The sequence below is a fragment of the Aquila chrysaetos genome, chromosome 3, assembly GCF_900496995.4.
Source record: "Aquila chrysaetos chrysaetos chromosome 3, bAquChr1.4, whole genome shotgun sequence".
Classification (NCBI taxonomy): Eukaryota; Metazoa; Chordata; class Aves; order Accipitriformes; family Accipitridae; genus Aquila; species Aquila chrysaetos.
The window spans coordinates 22,028,723-22,049,845 of NC_044006.1; the positions used below are offsets into that span (position 1 = coordinate 22,028,723).

General features: G+C 41.9%; 1 protein-coding gene across 39 annotated transcripts in view; it reads right to left on the reverse strand.

The window, feature by feature from the left end:
* Positions 1–16,469, reverse strand: part of CLASP2 (cytoplasmic linker associated protein 2) — a 153,765-nt gene extending 137,296 nt beyond the window's left edge. For 13 of the 39 annotated variants that reach the window (XM_030008602.2, XM_041122339.1, XM_030008590.2 and 10 more), the window contains exons 1-2: positions 15,334–16,466; positions 2,604–2,682 (exon numbers count right to left, since the gene is read on the reverse strand). In XM_030008602.2, the coding sequence (XP_029864462.1) occupies positions 2,604–2,682; positions 15,334–15,528 (274 nt within the window). In that variant the 5' untranslated portion in view covers positions 15,529–16,466. Of the gene's footprint in view, positions 1–2,603; positions 2,683–15,333 lie in introns of all 39 variants that reach the window. The other 26 variants (XM_030008601.2, XM_030008589.2, XM_030008600.2 and 23 more) reach the window with 5 other exon arrangements.
* Positions 16,470–21,123: the final 4,654 nt, after the last annotated feature.

A 21,123-nucleotide genomic window follows, 5' to 3' on the forward strand; every position in this document is an offset into this window, starting at 1 on the left:
GTCACAGTAGACAGTCTCATGAATACATTAAGTCAATTTTCAGGATGCAGCAATGTAATAAAGAAATAGATTATCAATAGTTATGAAAGTAATAGATGACATAATAAACCCAAATAGAATTATGCCACTATAAACATATATGCTGCATCTGTGATGTTATGGTTTCCTCAACTCAGAAGCACTACAACAGAAAGGCACTGAAAGGAGAAACAAGAACAATGAAAACCATGGAACCATGTGTATACAAGAAACAATTATACTGGGACTTTTACCCAGCATGGGGAGGGAGGAAGGACAGCAGAGGAGAGGCACAGAAGAGATCTGTAAAACAAAGACTGGCAGTCAAGAAGGTAAGAAATGATGGCTCACCTCTCTAACACAAGATCTATGAAGCATGAAGTGATCAGGCAGCCAGTCCAAAACAAAAGTTTTGCATAATTAAGCATTACTACAGAACACTGTAGAAGCCAAAGGTCTATGTGGGTTCAAAAACTAACCAGATAAAGCTGCAGGAAAACAGGGTGACAGGGGAGACACTGAAGATACCATCTGCCTGGCCCTAAACATAGTCCAGCCCTAAATTGCAAGACTGCCGACAGCTAGGGAGTCATACTGAAGGAGTTATCACTGCCTGTTTGTCCTGTCCTTGCTTTCTTCTCAGGCATCTGCAAACAGATCACTGTCAGATACGAGTCTTTGGTCTGACTTACTGGAGTCATTCTCAGATTACGGTAGAAGCCAAATCTGCAGAGTCAATAGAACATGATTTGGGAAGCAGCTGGTTCTTTAAGTTTTGTTGAAGGAAGCAGTTTTCTTGCTCACCAGTGTGCTTTTAATTACTCTCATAAACCCCAGACTATCCATGCTCCCAGACATTTACAATAAAGTTTCTGTATTACTGCTTCACTGACAAAAACTGAAAGCGATCCAAATCTCATTATAAGACTTGGAAAGACAGCTACCAACTGAACAGAATTCATACTATAAATCACTCTTACGAAGTCAGCTAAAATAACTTTCTTCTGCCTTTACTGAGACTAACAGTTTAGTGTCTGTTAAGCTTATATAAAAGCTGATCATGCACAACAGTGACATGCATATTCAGGATAATGCACTCTACAGGTCTCAATTCTGGAGACACTCAGAAGACCAGTTTCAGTTGAAGGCACTACTACTCAACTTTTCTAAAAAGTACTTCTGGAATACACAGCTTCAGGTGTCCACTGATGTTACACGTGTTCGATGGTCACTCACAGTGCTAGTACTCTTTTTTTTTTTTTTTTTTTTTAAATATAAATGCTACCGAGTATTGAAATTTAAATCTTTAATTTGCTTATAATCTCAAACTACTCAAATACTGGGACAAAAAAAGTAGTGTTTTCAAACTATTCTCAAATATTTCACATTTAAAAACACAAAACCAGAAGAAAAAAAAAGCTTTCCAACCTTTAATAAAGTTGCTGTAATTCTAAGTTCTACATACCACTAAAATACAAATCAGAGTAAAACTCTGAAGCCTAGCACTGTTTGTAGCTACAAATGGAGATTATTGAGAAATCAATATTCTACATAGCACAATACGCCTCCAGTTCCCTTACACTGCTCCAATACAAAACTAAACAGCCAAAGAAAAACCCTCTGCAACAAAATAGATTTAAATTCTGTAGCACTCTACTGCAGTAGTTCTACAGTATCCTGAAAAATGCTTCCAATGAATTTAGATAGTAAACTTTCAAATTTTGCTGATTTCTTAACTCTTAAATACAGAAGCAGACGTGTAAGGAAGAAGCAGCTTAACATTTTGACAGAAAATTTGAGATAGCGGGGTATGCGGGAACAAGGTGCAAGATAATTCATACAAATTTTGGAAAAGGACATTAAGCTAGAAACTTCTGTTAAAAATAGCCAGTGATATAACACTGATGTTAATGCCCTAGTATCACTATATTAAGGACAGCAGCAAAACGAGTTGAGCAGTATAGTTTGTTCATACGTCCCAGAACTGTTTCATACTCAGGCATACATAGATCCATTAATTTGAAATTCATTTGAGTAAACATTTCACACAAGAATAACAGTTAGTACTTTTTTTCATCTCATAACAAGTTTAGACTACTAAAAACTACAGTCCAGTTATCTAACAGGAGGTGGACCACATAGTCCTGTGAGACCACAGGCTTCAGCAGCCATAAGGCTCTAATTAAAGTGATCTGCAAATGAAACCTTCAATCTTTAACACAAGTTAAAGGTAACACTTATGCTGCAATGTAGTTTTTAGATGACTGTCTTGGGGAGCTGTAAGCAAATGTATAGCACGGGAGTGGTAAGCAACTATATAGCATGAAACTAGTCACTGAAAAGATATTCCTGGAACCTTTAAAAAATCCCAACCACCACCAAGAAATCAGTGATTGCATGACAAATGAATATTAACAAGTTAATATAAAATTATTTAAATTCCAACAACAGCAATAAGATGTCTACCAATGTATTGTAATTAGCTCAGAAAGCTTTCAACATGTTCAACTTCAGCTGCTGGGGCGGGGGGGGGAAGTGTCTTCTACTTTTTGGTCTCAGGAAAAAGGAAGTTACATTTCACTTACCAGTTCCTATATAGGATTTAAAGCGTCCTGATAGTCTGTCGACAAAGGCACCTAAAACATCTAATCCCAGTAATGCTACCTGTTGAAACAAAAGCATTACATACACAAAACAGATCACTAAAGAATTCTTTAGAATATATTTTAAAGAAATTAGATAGATATATATATATGCAGGCATGCTGAAAGACTGTATCTTAACCTAACAATAAATTAAAGTTCCAATTAGAGAGCTGATAATTCCTTGAAAGCTTTCATTAAGACAAAGTTATCAGAAAATGTCTGGAATGGATCAAGTATATTTACATATACCAGATCAGTTCAGATTTTTTAGTACTTGTCTTAAAACAGGAAGAAAATAAATATTAGAAATCCAATGTTTTAGTATTTTCAACTACAAATGATTAAACTTCAAATTAATAATCACAAGGACTAAGAAGTTGGAAGAAGCTCTTTTTTTTCCTTTCTCTGGATCATATATTAGGACTGAAATTCTATCCCTCATTTTCTTTAGGAGATGACTCTAGAGGTCTAACTCAGCATTAACTGAAAATCAAAATTCCTTTGAAACAGGTACCAGTAAGGCTTTAGGCTTATTTCCTCTACCAAGTTTCTAAGCTACTTAAAAGAAACAAACCAGAATGCCTTACCAACAACAAAAAGCAACAAAACAAACAAACAACAACAAAAAAAAGGGGTGGGGGTGTGTGCAGTTACCATACTCAGAAAAAGCAAACAACTTCAAATGCAAACTAACCCCCAAACATAAGTACTAATACAGACTGGAAAAAAGCCATGGTTTAAAGAGTTTCCCAGATGTTAAGAGCTTACGTCCACCTGGCTACTTAGCTCATCCAGTAAGGTCATTACATTGTTTTCCAAACTCCCAAAACAAAATAACTGAGAGAAGCTAATACCATCTTCCCTAGCAGTTCAGACCACACCATTTGTCCACCTGCTTGTTGAGCTAGGGAAGTTTTATTTCTCTTCATTTGCTGTTGTTAAAAAAAAAACAAAACAAAAAAACAAAACAAAACAAAAAAAACCAACAAACCAGAAAACAAAAGGAAGTTCAAAATACTACTGGAATTGTGAGGAAGTTCCCATCTATGAACAGAAACTAGATGAGAGGACAATATCCGCTAGTATAGAAACAAAAACATGATCCGAAATGATCAGTTAAACTAAATCATTTTAACAAGACAAGACACCTTTTTTCACCCTTAACTATCCTGCATACTGTTTCAAGACTTCATTCTTATCTTCCTGTAATAGTTCATTACAAACACCAGAACCTGCATTTTCACATCTTGTAGTTAAGTCAATCTGCTGTCCATGAAGGCACAAATGCCAAAGGAAGGACCTCCTGAAGCTTGGGCACTTGTAACAGTTTTTCCTCCTCTTTATTTTCTAGTAAGACACAAACAGCAAATTTCTCCCCACAAAGACATGAGCAGAATTACTCCCCTCTATTAGCTATTTATTTTCATAAAACTTGGAACCACAATTTCTTGGGACAACTCTGTTTCCTTAAGATCCTCATCTGTCACAATTGTCCACACTAGACAGCAGGCCAAAAAAATTTGACTGGAGATTAATGCGAATACACATGGCCCACACACGCAGGATCATGTGAGCCTTGTTTCTGCAGGAAACTAGACAAATAAGGTCTCCATAAAATCTAGGATCTGAAGCAGCCGCATAATTAAGCAGATCTTAGTAATTTCAGTATTAATATAATAGATCTCCTTCTAAAGAGGAGGTACAAAACTTAGCTCCAAGTTAGTACAATTTACTTGGAAATTTACACAATTTTATTACATACTAAAATGGAGAATAGCAAATATAAGTGGAAGGCATCACTGGCTTAAATTAATATATTTCCAAAAAGGTGACTGCATCTACAGCTTAGGATGAGAAAACAGAATCCTGTAATCGATACCTTACTTAGACAAAAAATATAAGTCAGCTTTTAGGGTAATGTCAAAGCTTCCCAAAAGCTCTTTCCTTTAATGTTCTTTTCCAGACTACCAAACTATATGAGACCCAAGACAAAATCTCAGTTTAAAATGCGATGCCTGCAAGAAATAGGCAGGCCTGCAAGAAATCATTCTGGATATACATTGTTTTCCTATGCTTCTGTTTCCTGACTACAAGCCCCACCTTAGACTTGTCTTCCAGTAGCAACTTTTCAGATACCCTTCCCGTGCAAGTATTTTGGAGTCTATTAAGGCACAAACCACTGCCTTTCCTTCTGTAATGGTACTTAGAGAGAGTCTCCCTCTTCTCTGCACATTTGATTATCTTTCTAAAAATCTCTCTTGAAGACTTCTATCATTCTGAACAACAGCAGCTCAGAAATTTAAAGTAAAGCACGCATGGCTGTTTTTTTACTACAGATCTGCTCTTTACTAATCCCAAAGAAGAGTTCTGAGTAAGATGGAGAGTATTTCTTGATTATTTCCTCCAGTGCTTACCCTCTAGGGTCTGGAGTGTTTTTTGTGGGATTTTTTTTTTTGCCTTTTTTGTTGGTTGGTTGCTTTTGGTTAGAGGGGTGTGAGGATTGGTTTGTTTTTTTTAAAGTCTCACCTGGGTAAAAACAGTGGCCATATGGAATATTTGAACCTCCATATACCTAAGGGTCAGAGGCTTGATAACCACCAGAGAAATGGCTATTCATCCTACCTTGACTGTTACTGCCAACAAAGAATCTGATCACTTGTATTTCATTTGTCTAAGAGTATTTTATTTTTATCAAGAGCATCCACTGAGATATTGCCTGCACATTCCATATTTTTGTATCCCTCCCTGTGAATGGGTAAAGTTTAACTGCCTCTCATGATGCAAGCCACATTTGCCTTGATTAACCATTCAAGCAGTTGTCAATAGGGTGTTGGCTCTTTGCAACTGCCTATCAAAGATTTGCTTAAAGAATGCAGTAGGGGTTCTACTTCAATAATTGGTATACAAAAGTCACTTCAGTAAATACTATAAATTTAAAAATGATCAGTAGTTTTGTCTTGTGATGTCTTTATTGTATGAAAATATATAGTTCAGACTGCACATGATGAAATAAAGCTTTCAAAAGTTACCTAAGTCAGATATGAGACTAACGCTGGCTTTAAAAAATGCAAAAGTAAAAAACACTGCTGTGAAATTCTCATCTCTTTAACAAGAACCCTTACAGATAAGAGGCAAGGGAACAGGTTACTACAGTCTTAAAGGAGCAATCCTATACCTACAACATGATGGGTTATTCTTTAGCCCATACAAAATCCCCGATGGTCTGCAACTTTGACAAGATAGCAGGTATGAAATGTCAGGATATCTGCAGAGTGAGAAAGTATGATGTAACCTCAGGCTGGAAGTAATGGGAAACTGCTCTAGCTACAAAATTGGCTCTCATTCCACATTTCAAAACAAGTCAGTTGAAGCATACCACTACAGAGTATACCAAATAAACTACCTCTTACTGTCTTTGTATATCCGTCTTAACAATTCTCTGCTTTGATACACAATATTTTGAGTTTCAGCATCTCCTGGTAGGTATAATCCACGCAGTATTCAAGCAGTCCTTTGGAAGGAGTCCTTAAAAATTGATATAGGGTCACAAAAAAAAAAAAAAAAAAAAAAAAGAAAGACAAATCACAAGTCAAGGCAGAATGATCTGCAAGAAAAAGGTTCCAAGCTCTTAGACACTGTGTGGGACCATGTACCAACACAGGCTCTCCACTTATCAACAGAAAAACCTCCCACCAGCATCATGGCTCTTTCCCCACCAGCTTCAATGAGTGATGTATTTCTTCTGGGATTAAAATCGTTGGATCTGTTTCTTACTCTGCATTCATTAAGCCTTTCGCCTGCTGCCTAGAAAGAGCCTTTGTGTGTTGAGACTGATTCATCAGCTCACTATTGTTTGATGCATTTAAACAGCGCTTTTGAGGTTCACAGTAGAAAAGAAATTTAGGCCTATTTGAACTGGAGTTGGTTAGCTGTTGAGCTACTCTTTAACAAGCCAGTGTTCAGGACTGTTCTTGACTTCTCAGATCACAACAAAATCACCAACCCTACTGAGAAATATTTTACCTGTTCTGGAAAGGACCAGACTCTTTATTGAAATCAAGATGTTCCAACCAAAATGTGATTAGGAATTGAGCCTATTTCTTGCTCTGCAGCTTGTTCCTTTTCCAGCTCTCTTACATACTCTTTCCAGCACTGCCACTGCTCTTCTGTGGGCAACTTCCAGTCATCTAAGTCTTTGCTAGGAAAAGAAATTCTGTTCTTCAAACCCTACCTGGTTAACCATGCATGCTTACTATTATTCTCACTGTGATTCTATAATTTCCCATCCCTGTGGGGGACATCTAGGGGCAGGACGCTGCCAGGAAACCACGTCTAGTTACATTAAGTTGCCAAATGACCTTAATACAAATGTCCTTGGAGTTGGTCATAGGATCTCTGAACTGTATATGGAAATACAGATCACAATCTGCAAACTAGTCATGAGAATCTAATGGGGGAATCATGGAGGTCACCATCTGGAACTCCAAAAGAATGAAGTTAAGGCATTGGACTTCCTGTCACCATGGGGACAGCTGTGGTATCACTAACAGTCATCTGACAAAGAACTACACCCTGCAAGAAAAAGCACTGTTCCAGCACTGCAGTGCTGGAATGAGACACGCACAAGAACATGAGGTTTTCAGGAGGGTTTTTTGGTTTAAATATTGTCAGGCAAGCCCAAAGGCGTACTTTCTCAATTCTCAAATAATCTCAAGCACCTTGCAAGTAGCTAAACGTGAAACAAAAACACATATGTGTGTGCGGTCTCTTCTGCTTCACTTCTTGGAAGTTTCTTATTCCTAGTTCTCTTTACCCATCTCCCTGACTACACTTCTCTCCTATTTCACAGGATACTTGATCGCTTTTTGCTCCCTTTACTGTTTCCCACCCCAATTCTCTCCACATTACCCACTTCACTGAGATCTACCCACATTCCATTCCCTCCCTTAACCCAAAAGCTTGCAGATACCAAAAACTGCCCCTGGCTCCATGGGCAGAAGGAAGCTTTCATTTTCCTGAGTCATTTCTTCAGTCCCAGCCAGGTCATCTTCAGACTCCATTCTCCCTTTCACAAGAAAATGCACTGCTGCAATCCTCCCACTCAGCATCAGTTGGGCAGCTGCCTCTGCTGACAGCAGTCAAAATTGCAGTCCCAGCTGCTGAAGCTACCACATGCATCATCTATACTTTAGACATTTTAGCTGACAAGAAAGCATTATTTCCATTCCCTTGCTTCTTTCATCTTCAAGGGTACAAATGACACTTCCAAAGATGTATACATTTTTTTTTTTTAACATATATTGCATCACTTCACATTGCAAGGAGAGAGGGGTTGCTGGTAGTCTAACACAAAGTCTTCAAGCTCAACAATTTGAATTGCAAGTTCTTTAGCAAATGAAGAGCTTCCTCTATCTAAAAATGCAAGTTTACTGACTTCAAAGCAATGTTTTACAACTATAATTTGGACTACAAGCTAAGATTCTCCTGAGAGAATCAAATCTTTGCTACTGTTAGAACTGCACACCAGCTGCAACCCTCACTGCCTCAAAAGGAGTATAGACTACCAAATTTCTTACTACAATCTTCCTTTCATTATCCTTCTGTGATGGCCAACCGCAAATCATTTCAGCGTCGCAGTGCAAGTAACCACACTACCAGAGGATTATTGAATAAATCACCCATATTTATCCAGAGACTGATGAGTGGTAGTTCAGCACTGAAAAAGCTTGGTTTCTTCAGAGGTCCTTCTCGACAGGCCTAGATCTGGGAAGTCCTTGTTATTTTGACCTCTCCTGTATAGCAACCAAAACAAACAAGCATAGCGCTGTCATAAAGATTTTAAAGTTTATAAAAAAAAAACAACAACAAAAAAAAAAAAAATCTGTTTTACTGCTCTTTCCCCGTGATGGGAACTGTAACATTCCTCCACAGGCACATTAATTAAGAAACATTTACCCAATTTTGAAGAATGCATTAGTGTAACACTCAAAATCGTTACCGTAAAAATGTTTACAGCCTTCTATCATTTCCAAATCTCTCATGGTCTTCTAACTGATTTGAGTTCAGACTGAAAGCGTGATCTCCAAATTATTCTGTATTCTCTGGACAATACAGTATTCTAAAATGTGTTGTGTACTGCCTCCAGCTTGATCCATTACAGGAATATCTACAGTTTGCTCCATATGCACATTAATGTTCCTCCCTTGACCATTGCCATAAATTTTTCATAGACATTGTTCCAAGGACAGTAAGCATAAACCAAAAGTATATGATACAGCAACACCTGACTTTTTTTTTTTTTTGAGATTGTCTGGCTTAAACATTATGCACTGCAGTAGAAAAAGTTTGAAGACAGAGCCTCTTTAAAAGCAGGACTCAGTGGGAAGGCAATGAGATGTATGGCATTTCTCTTTGGAATATATAATCTTTAAAAAAAAAACCAAAACCAAAAGCTTTTTCCCCCCAAAGAAAACTGTACTTGAAAGCCTTTCTAAGCATGTTGATGGAGCAAAACACAGAAACACTTTATTTTAGGACTTAGTACTTCCAGAAGAATATCATTCTTTTCATGCCCAAGGTCTCTCATTTTCTTTCTCATTTCCTCTTATTTAAATTGTATTAAACATACAGTGATTCCCATTCTCTGCTACTTACTCCTACCCCTGCAACCAGCTCCACTACTGTGAGGAGACAAGTATTGATGCAGCTGTAGGGTAACCTGCTTTAGGAAACCAGTCCAAGAGATGAACAAGAAAAAGCATCTTCTCAGCCAAATCTCTTCCCTGAGCCTGCTTACTGTGCAGCTTCACAAGCACTCACACCGGAGCAACGAAGACACGACGCACCATCACAATTCAGCCAGGGAAAGAAACTGCTTAAATCAGCAATGCCGCTAAAAACGCATACTGAACTACGTATGGCTTACGTGCATTGACTGCTGTGAATTCTATTCTGAAGGATGCACACCTCTGCCTGCACCCTGCACAGAGCTTGGAAAGGGTCTCTATTCACACCCAAATCAATCAAACTGCAGACTAAAAGGGATAGCCCTGTTCTTGCTCTTGACTTGCAGGCATATTTGATCTGGTGCACTTCAATCTCCCGTAGCCTCAATCAAATCACCTTGCTGAAACACTGGAAAATGAATTCAACATCAACAAAAAGTTAACTGCCTCAAGAACAACAGTCAGAATGTCCGGCCACAGGAGAAGCAGAGCTGCTGTTTCAACAGGGACTACAGTTAGGCTGGATTACACAAACTGAAGCTGCAAAACAATTGAGAATTCCACCTCTGGAGGAGATGCCTGACAGTTTGAGACTATATATTCCACATTCCTAATTAAAGGCTGGACAAAATTAGTTTTAATTAAACTTAAAATAATTAAAACTTCTTGCAAGTTTCCCTTGTCTTCTGGAGATCTGCTTGATTGGCTAACATGCAATAGCTTATTTAACGTTCTATGAACAGAACATAATACATGAAAAAATAGTAATTCTCAAGAAAGAATTGAATCATTGAGCTTGAAAACTAAAAGTGGATTCATACACAGACAGGTCAAATCACATTCTCATTCCATCACAATAAAAGAAGTAGCTCCCACATAGCCAAGATGAAACAAACAACTTGAAGAAAGGAGTAACGAAATTCAGCAAAGAGCTCAAAGTCAAACATTTCTCCTCCAACAAAGACATTTAAATTACCACTATTTGCTAACAAAGCCTAAGGAAATACCAGTATCTATGCAGTAACTGAAAAATAAAGGTTGAGGTGGGTCCTCTTGTATGCCATTCTTCTGTCTTGCAAGTTAGTCCTACAACTCACTACAGCATACGCGTAGCATATGTCTGCTTGCGTTCAACTTCAGATCCAAAACAAGCCACACATTTTCTTCCTAATGACTGCTCTTAATCACACGCTCCACATCCTGCATTTGTGTGTTCAATTCTTCCTACTGAAATGCAGGACTTCGTATTTTTTTATTTCTGAACTTTCCTTCCCTTCCCTGCCCCCCCCACCCCGCCCCAAATCTCAGTATCTCCATTTTGTTCAAACAATTCTAAATTCTAGCTTCCACCTCGGAAACTTACATGCAGTCAACGAAATTATAACTGCTGCTATCTCTTTGCAAGGACTTTGGACAAACACCCTGACCACTTGTCTTAACTATTTGCAAAATTAAGAGTTCAAATCTTCCCTTCCTTTCTGGAAACTGAAAGCTCCTCCTGCTGGCCTTTTGTTGAACTAAAGACAAACCAAAATAAATACTTGCCAAACCAAGGAAATATAAAAATGCAACAACCATGGTATTTTAGTATCTTTCAGTATTTGGTGTTGAGACAAACAAAGCTAAGAAAAATCTCATTCTACAGGAAGCATAGAATAAGAGATAACTGCAAGGATTTGCCTAAAAGAAACAGATTATCCATGCTATCAGAAACAGATAGCATGGAATACAATTTTTTCTTTGTATCGCAAACAATCTGCTGCTCTGACATAAAACCAGCGATTATTAATTATTTTCCTACTGCAGTTGAGGAATAAAACAAGCTAAAGTATCTACTACAAAGGTAAGAAATCCAAAGATGACTCACAGTCACAAACATTACTGATTACTCTTCTCACATAAAATTACCTCAGAAACCTGTGGCTAAAATTCTGGTAGTTTCTTATTACTTCTGATCCAGTGTGATTTGCATGAAGAACTGAAAGGTGGCTTTATGGCTCAAAAAATAAATTTTGAGGGTAACTACTCAATTTTGGTGGGGTTAAAAAAAACCAGAACATCCTAACAGCCAAGAGTAGACTTGCAAAGCTCTACTTGAAAAGTAGTATTTGTCCACCCCACACCTCTTCAGCAGAAGTTCAAAGCAGATTTCCAGATTACCTATTTGAGTCAGACATGGAACAGTTTGAGCAACCAGACTGTACAAAGTTAGACAATATTGTAATTGTTTCAAGAGACTATCGAGCAAAGACAGACATAAGAGATGTGTTAATTAAAACTCATATATACATAGATGAGCATCCAGGTTAACCCAGTAAAGCCAGAAAATATCTATCAGTAGTGATACCTTCAGAATGGGGAATTAATTTACTGCTTGAAGTTCACCTGAGAGTCTGAACACAAACACTAACACTGTTCCAACTTTCTGAGATTGCCAAATATTTCAGAGTTTGGAGGAGAACAAATACCACCAGCAGAATAATACCATCACCCAACTCAATACTTTGCATCCAACTTACCTGCTCCTTAAAAACATTACAGAATTCACTGCCCTTTTTTTCTTCTCCACTATTCCTCACTGCCTTAGGAAAATAGTCATTTTGGGGAGGAAGACAAAAAAAAGAAAAAAAACACCACAAACAAAACACCACACACAAAAACACCCCCAAAAAACTCAAAACCAAACCTCTATATTGTAGGAGAAGAGAGATCAGTCCCAACCAATATGAAATAAATCAGATCACGGTACCAGGACAACAAGCAAACAATTTTCAGTTCAGTGAGCAACCCTTTCATTCTAATGAGATCCAAAATAAAAGCTTAAATTATGCTCATCTTCTGGGTACTCCCTGGTGTTGCGAAGTTTTCAACAGTCTTTGGAAGCTAATTTATCACTGACTGCATAGACATTGTAACGGAAGTGCCCATAATACACCATTGTGGTCAGCCTTTAAAGATGACTCATCTCTCTAGGTCACTCCCCATGCTCTGCAACCAACTTTCACCAGAACTGCATACCATTTGCAGATGAGTCAACACATGCTTAATCCCACCTTTTTGATTTATCAATAACTCAAACTGGTAAGCGCATTTTCCACTTCAATGAACTAGATGAACTCAAAAATTTTCCTATCTGCTTTCTTAGTTTGGAACTGCCAGATAGTTTAGTAAACCACTATGAATAGCTGCAAACTTCAGAAAAGCAAAAGCACTATTTAGATGGCCAAATTCTTTTTGAGACAAGTTAATTCAACCTTGCTGATAACAAGTCCATACCTGTTTACTGTACACCTATTATCTTTTTCCCCACTTATTATCAAATCTGCCAAATCAACCCTCCCATTCCTATCCCCTCCAGATCCTTTCCCTTCTGGTTATGTGAGGCAGAAACTTCCTAGGGTGGCATTCCAGGAATTTTTCTCTTCTCAGGCACATCATAGAGTTGAGCCTAGAGCCCCCAGATCATGCATCCTCTCTTTCAGTATGGTCAGCAGAGTGCATTGCATGCAAGAACTGAGTTTTCACAGAAAAGCAAAGATACGGCACATCCAGGGCAAGTTACAGTAGTTATTCCCTCATCATCCATACCGGCCACCTACAGTGGAAATAATGCTCCCCCTCAAAACTTCCTCCAATATTCCCCACTTATCACTCCAATTCACCTAGCTCAGCAGTTCTGATAAATAAGCCAGTCGCCAGCCATTATCACTGCTCAATTAAACAGCCATGTCAACAGGGAGAGATTAATTACTTTGGGACTTTGAAGACCTGCAAGACCTTTAGCAAGATACAAGAAGAAAGAGATGATAAGCAGAAACGTCTTAAGTGCTTTACTTATCCATTCCTCAGCAGAGGAAAGGGTAACCAACAAATTATTAGAAATACAGTAATAAGAATAAAGATTCTTTAATATTTTTCTTGAGAATACATGAAAGCCTGTGGTACTCATTACTTTATGATACCATTCAAGCCCTGAGTTTAATAACAAACTCAGATGTAACATTTAAACGTGTAACACCTATGCTTGCATAAGATAAAATACTCAAGTAAGATGCAAACCACAGTTTTCCAGAATATTTTTAATTTTCGTTTTGAAGCAGCAGATGCTGGCAGTCACCACCACAGCCAGGAACACTGGAACCAATCATGAGCAAAAAAACACCCAAGATCCTGTGCTCATCCAGTTAATATAATGTATATAACATGCTTTGAAATAGCATGTTGTATGTATAAAGAGCCACGAGTAAGTGGACATAGAGAAGTGGTAACAAAAAGCTTTTCATTATTATGCAAGCTATTTTTAAAACTCTTAGAATTTGTAATACTCTTAACCTCATCTTGCATGACTGAGTCTTGTGATCTAGAGTGCTGCATATTCCTCACTCATCCTACAGTCCTAACAGCCAAGGATGTCTGTCACCTTACATCAACAAGCAAGCAAAATGTTCGTGCATTACAGAAAATACATCTCGAAAACCAAATGTCAAGTATTAATGTCCAATTTTGCCAATTTAATAGTGCAGGAAGAAACTTGTACATTACGCTGTTGAGATAAGTGTGTAGCCCTCTTTACACGACAGGGTATTTTTAAAGACCTGTCTAGGTTTCACAGTAATCAATTATCACCAACAACTGCCCTCAGATGTGGAATGTAAAGGCAAATCAATTATACTTGGCCGACATACGTTACATCCTCAAGCTAACCTGACCTTTACTGACAGACATGCTTCCAAAAAAATAAAGCATACGTGCAAATAGAGTTAAGCCTTATTATTTTCAGACCTCAAACTAAGAAGTGCTATGTGCAAACACTGGCAAGTACACAGCCAGCACTGTAAAGTCAGTGGAGAAAAAAAAAAAAAAAAAAAAAATACCCATTTCACGAACATACTGCCCTTACAAGTTACTCCTATGCCTGCCTCCTGAGCCTAAGCAAATGGAAAAAAATTTACAATAACCTCACTATGATAAGTGCAAAGGCCCAAAGCGCAAGTCAGTCAAGTCACAAGGCAAGACGGGGAGGTAAGGGCATACGATCTTGCTGGGTGACAGACCCCAGCTCAACATCACAGATCCACACCGCCACCCGACGACGGGAGCGCGGCCCTGTCCCAGCTGTACACCGCGCACACCAAATAAAAAATAAATAAATAAATAAAAAATAATTTTAAAAAATCGCAATGCCATTGTTCTTGGTAGGAAAACTACGTTGTCAATCGTGTTGCCGGCTGACCAACGCCAGAAAAATCTACAAATATGACAAGAGATGTCCGCAGGAGTAATCACTGTTTTCCTATAGCTCAGTCTAAAACACACAAAAAAAAGCAAAACATGAGTCATCATTGGGCTGATATAAATGTACTATATAACTTCCCACGTACAGGAAAGTCACCTAAAGACGATATAAACAACTTTAAACTTACAATGGGATCCCCAAGAAACAAATTATTCATTAAATCGTGTAACGCACACACAGTGTCATACAAATCCAGAGAAACAGCACTCCTTACGGCCTACAAAAAATAATGGCAATCCCATGAAACAGTACACCTAAGTACAAAGACCACGGAATGGGAGTTGTAGTAAAGAAAAAAAAAAAAATCACCACCTATCTCGTTTCAGAATAGGAAACACAACCCAAGCATGTAAAACAGTTGCGTGGGGTTTTTTTCAGTATTATGTACAAAAACGTTTAACCAACGATAAAAGCAAAAACAAACAAACAAAACATTACTGCTTCTTTTAGGACAGAGGAATAGAAACAAGAAAATGTTAACCAAGCCCTCCCAAAATTTCCAAATTTCCCCTGGGGAGGGTGGTAAAAAGGGGTATAAATGCAGTTTTATTTCTGCTCATATCCGATTAAAAAGTAATCCGGAGCTCTACACCTCCCTACCATGATGAATCATGCTCTGCCTGTACCAAGCCCCGCGGACCAGCCTCACCTTAAAATTACTGGAGTTGACCCATCCTGTTAATTCGTCGATCACTTTGTCGAGGCGTTGCTGGTCCTGCTCCACATCGGGGGACCTCGCCGGGTCGCTCAGGTATTCCAGCAGCTCCTGGCCGACCTGCATCCTGCGGCCCACGTCCTTCTGCTGTACCTGGTCGCAGAAATAATCCATACCGGCAGGCTCCATCCTCGGCCGCTGCGGAAAAGTTGGTTGGGGGGCGGGGGGGTTGGTGGGTTTTGGTTTTTTTCGGAGACTAGCCCGAGCGCCTTCAGGGTCGGAAGCCCGGCCAGGGCAGGGCGGGAGGGAAACGCCCGGTGAGGCGGCGGCGGTCCCCGTCAGGGCCGCTGCCCTCACGGAGCCTCTCCTCGCCCTCGCCGCCCCGGCTCCGCGCCCGGCCCCTCCATGCGCACACGCACCGCCGGGCCGCCGCCAAGGGCACGGGCGGCTTCCTCCGGCCTCCTCCGCGAGCCCGCCCGCACGGTGAAGCCTCCGGTAGGAAGGGCAGAGGGAGGCGGACGCAGGGCTGGCAGGCTGCGGCGGCCCGGGGGGCCGGCGGGGGACCCGCCTCCTCGGGCTCGGGGCTTTCCAGGCGCCTCCGCGTCGTCCTAAGGGATCCCGGGAGGGCTCCTTGCCGCCGCCCCTCCTCCTCCCCCGCCGGGGGCAAGGAAACGGAGGGCGACAGGGAGCGTTAAAGCTCGCCCTGCGGAGGGGCGGAGAGGGCTCGCAGGCACCTCAGCGGAGGGCGGGCGGCCGCGGGCTGAGGGGGTCCCCGCGGGCGCAGCCGCCGCCTCTCGCTTCCTCGTCCTCCTCCCGCCCGCAGGCGCCGAGAAGCGACTCCCTGGGCCGCCTCTCACCGCCGCGGGCACCGGCCCGTCCTCCCGCGGACGCGGCAGCGGCGAGGCCGGGGCAGACCTCTCATGCTCCCGACGCCGCGGCCTCCGGCCCCTCTTGTTCGCCCAGCGGGGCAACTGCGAAACTTCGCCCCGGCGGGTTTCAGCGTCGTTCCTGCTTCCCCCTTCCCCCGTCAGTCCCACGGCCGGCCAGACCAGACCGGGCCGGGCTAGCCCCCCGCCGAGGCGCTCACGCTCCGCTGCACCGCCTCCGTCCCGTGGAAGTTCCGCGTCCCGCCGCCCCGCCCGGCGCCAGCTAGACTGGGCGTGGCGGGCGACGGCCCGGCCCGGCCCGGCCCGGCCCCGCCCCGTCTCCCCTTCCCCCCCCCAGCCTCCCGCCTCTACCGGCGCCGAGTGCGCGCCCGCGCGGCCCGCCCCGCGCTGCGGCGGGCGCGCTCCCGAGGGTCTTCCCCCTATCCTTCCTTCCCCGCGGGTTGCGCCCTGTGGTAGCAAGCGCATGCGCTCTCTGTCCCGCCCGGTGGGTTGTCCGCCGCGCCGCTGCCCGCAGAGGGGAGGGCAGTCAGTGGCCCGTCTCCGCGGTGCCCTGGGGCTTAGGCGGCGGCGGCGGAGGAGGAAGAAGAAGAAGAAGAAGAAATGTTGAGAAACAAGGGAAGCGGTGTGAAGGGTGCGGGCGGACTTGCCCTCTCCCCCCACCCCCGGCCTGGCTGGGCTCGCTCGCGGGAGGGCGGGCTCCTGAGGAGGCCGCCCTGGCAAAGGCACGGGGGGGGGTGTCTCCTCTCTCTTCCAGCCCGAGGCGGGCGGCCCGGGCCGAGGGGAGGTGGGTGAGGAGCCGGTGCGGGTGGGGGGCACCCTGGGCTGGCTCCTGCGCCTCGCCGTCCTTTTTCCCTGCCTCCCCCAGGCAGGGTGTCGGTGCCCGGGCGCCTGAGGGTGGCTGCTGCCTGCCTCCCCTTAACCGCCGCCAAGGGGAGAGGGAAGGAAGCTGTGTGAGAACGAACAGTGCGGGAAGCAGAGCTCTGTGGGACGGTAAAAACGCGGTGCCCCGCTGCGGAGAGGGAGATGAAGCTGCTGCCTTTTCTAGCGCGGTCCCGACTTTGTCAAGCGGTGGTCTGCAGCCTCTTTCACCATACCCTCTGCTCTGCTTCGAGGTGGAGACCCCCGGGGAGCCAGCTCGGTGCACAGGGTGTGCTTACACATGCAGACTACCGGGAATCGACTTTATTTAAAACTGAGACCCTTTAGTGTAAGGACTGTGACTTGAGGTGTTGTTTTGGGGTCAGTTTAAACTGGTCCAAATGCCCTTGATGTTAGGGGAAAGGCGGTCCTGTCCTGCTCCCTCCCTCCACCTTGTTCTAGCAGTGTGTTCGTGTGGCCTCTCGGGCCTTTGAAAGTATGGCTGTGGTTTTCACATGCAGGGAAAAGAAAGGAGAGGTCACTTTCCCCCTCTTTGGACCCAGTCTTGTCCCCTGTACCAGGTCCTGTGCTCACTGACTACTTATGGTTCATTTAATGGGTTCCATTGACAAGAGTTGGTATCAGTCAGTTGGGCTGGCTCACAGGTCCTAAGGACAGAAGCACGGGACTCGGGAGATGGGAAGTGTAACATCCCCTGTAAATGGGAGTGGACAGTGATGTTGGCCTGCTCTCCCTCTGATACTGGGAGGATTCACGTTACACTGAACTGCAAGCTGCTGTTGATGCAGGCAGTCCTTTTCTTCCCCTGCCGTCATGTATGCGATCCTTCCCTTTCTTACACTAGAACTGGTGTTTATTTGACTTCATGTGAACAATTCAGGGAGATAATTTTTTTTCTTTCTTTTTCTCCCTTTTTTTTTCCCCACAGAATTAGCTTTTTGCTGATTCAGATCCCTAAATGGCCTCACTCTGGGGTTAAGCAAGTGCCAGAGTTGGAGCAGGGAAAGTAGAAGCAGACAGCTAGGAGCTAGATGGGGGAGAAAAGGGCTGGTGGGACCTCTTTCAGTGATAGCCATAGTGTCATGAAAGCTCAACTTAGATTTCAAGACGGCACAGCCTGGCTATCTCGTGTGCCTCATTAGTCCTAACACTGGGGAAGGGTGAGTCTGCAGGAAAGTGTGGTACTCCCTTCATTTGGCTGCAGGGTTTAGACAGGTATAAACTGACTGAGGAACCACGCCTGCAAATTTACAGCAGTGTAAACCAAACTAAATTGGTGCCACAGTGGTCCTACTTGCCTGCTTCTCACAAATCCTGTTTTCGGGAATTCTGCACTTCCTGTCCCGTGCGCTGACGTCTGTGTGACTGAGCAGAGGGCTAGTTCAGGGACTTGATCTGGCAAAAAAAGAACTCTCCGTCCACAGGCATAGCAGAAGGCAAGACCACAAGCAATGTTTTCTTGATTTTGGTGTGATGTGACAAATTTGGGACCCCATGCTTCATTGGTCCCTAAGCATTACAATAACGAAGATGGTTAAAGAGATCACAGATGCCTTTAAAACAGGAATGTATGTATTGTATTGTGAGCTTATTATAATTTTACAAAAAGATTATGAACTGCTCATTGTGTTTTTACAATGGATTTCCCTGTGTGCATATAAAGAACCGTGATCTTGGATAGAGCTGAACAATTCTTGTCCTGTGTGTGCAATGCCACTTATGAAGATAGATTATGAAAACTTGGTATGGAATTCCTAATTGCTTTTATTGAAAATGGTGCTCAAGAAACTGCTGGAAATGGAAAAATAAATAGCAGAAAAATAAAACTGCATTGTTGTGTTCTTTCAGTGCACTAGAATCTGCTTTGCTGGTGGTGTACATTCAAAAAGTAAATTTCTTGCTGTGAAAGTTTTCAGAGTAACTGTTGATCCAATAAGATTGGCTAGATAGAATAGCACTGAGTAGATGATACTGGACTCTTGGACTATACAGTTTCAGTCTACCAAACTTTCTGAAAAAAACCCCAAGTAATTTAAAATTCACTTTCATTATAGTCCAAGTTAATGTCAATCTCTTAAGACAGAAAATCCTGAGCAAAAAGAGGGAGTAAAGCTCGTGGCACTAGCTTTTCTGAATTTTTCTTGGTTCAAAGCAAATATACTGATCAAGTAATCTAATGGCTGTGAATAGCATTGAAGCTGAGGAGAAGAATAAAGTATAGTAAGACACACACTTGAAATGTTGAAACTATTTTGTCAACCCAAAGACGGCATCACAAAGCTATGTTAAGGGCAAAAAGCCACGTTGGGATATGTGGCTTTTTTTTTTTTTTTTTCCATTTCAAGTAATAAGCATTTTCTTAGGAAACACAGGAGAAAATAATTGCCTCGCTGTAAAATCAGAAGATTAGACTACTGTATTTCATCCTCTTACTACCTGCCATGACTAGTGCCTTTATATTGTATGGACGTTGATATAACACTAGAAATTTGGAAGCCTTTTTACCACTGAGGTGTTCTGATAAGATCAAGGTAATTTCCTTTGAAATCCTAGCACTCAGAAGAATTATCTTTTCTGTGGGATCAATAAATGTTGATTTTTTTTTCCTCTGCAAACAAATAGCATTTTGATTTGGCAAATAGAGCTTCTGGATATGCATTCCTTTTTTTAGCAAGGTGGGAGTAGCACTCTAATGTTGAATCTAGAGCAGTCCCCCAGCTTGGACACAGTTTTGTTGTTAGATGTTCTCACAAAGTCCTAGCGGACTTTATACCTAGGGATGTGGGCTAGGCTCCAAAAAGAAGGCATTTTCATTCAAGCCAAAGATCTTTTAAAGCCTCTTATTCTGAGTTAAGGAGATTGCTTCCATTGGAATGCAATCTTCTTTTTGATATGCAAGCATGTGAGCGTAAATCCACTACTCTTGCGTATTTGTACAAGGCATAATGTTTTGTAAAGCAATTAAGCCCCGTAATTGAACACAGAATCAAAATTTCCTTCAATCTTCTGAATATGACTTGTTAGCAACCAGAGCGATTACAGCAGGGGCTGAGGTAAATGATGCTAATCTCATGAGGCACATTTCCAACCTGAACTGCACACCAGACCTGTTTCTACGCCCCCATCCCGTACAAGCATGCTGCACAATTGGCGCACGTAATGTCCTGTTCTGAAAAAGGCAAGAATTGTACAGAGAAACAGGCTGGGAAGGGACAATGCTGTGCTCTTCGTTCCTTCGGCTGATAAGAAAGCACGTACTGTGGTTTAGGTTCTGTTTCCACCCTCTTCCTAGTAGTAGATTTAACAGGCTGGGACCTCACGCAAGCCAGTTATCAATCTTCTGTCGCAGGCCTGTCAGTCATTCCAGCAGAAAGCCCCGTCCACAGACTGACTTCCCCTTCTGCAAAATCCTTCCTGTACGGAAGATATAATCCCATCGATGAAAGAACCATAAAAATCCCTTAAAAACTGTCTGATTAAAAGGTCTCTCTATCACAAACAGCAAGTGCAGGCCGTAATAATAAAAATTGAGTGAATTTAAGCATGAGTTACTCAAAGTTCCCGTCAATTACTTGACGTAGCCTAAGTTGACTCTTGAAGAAATCTATTAGAAAGTTGTCCTTACATTCCTGTCGGATTCCTCAGCAGCTGAGACGGCACTTCTGCATCATGTTCATTGGAGTTTTCCTTAATACTGTCAGGAGGTAAAATACTCTCAGATTGTGCTATTTTAAGCAGAAGTGTGGCATTTTTTTGTTATCCATGTTGCACAGGTATTTATTTTACATCTTTTCTTACATTAATTGTAAAAGGATGATGTGTACATTTTCAAGCTGAATTTACCACTGTTGATAACTTTTAAGAATCATTTTAATTCCTCCCTCTGAGAATAATAATATCAGTATAATGAAATCATAAACATCTTCTGAATATAAATCAATTAACTGACAAAGGGAAGTTCTTCTGAGGATGTTGCAATGTGTGTACCAAGCTAGTTGAAGTATTGCCCATTTTTCTC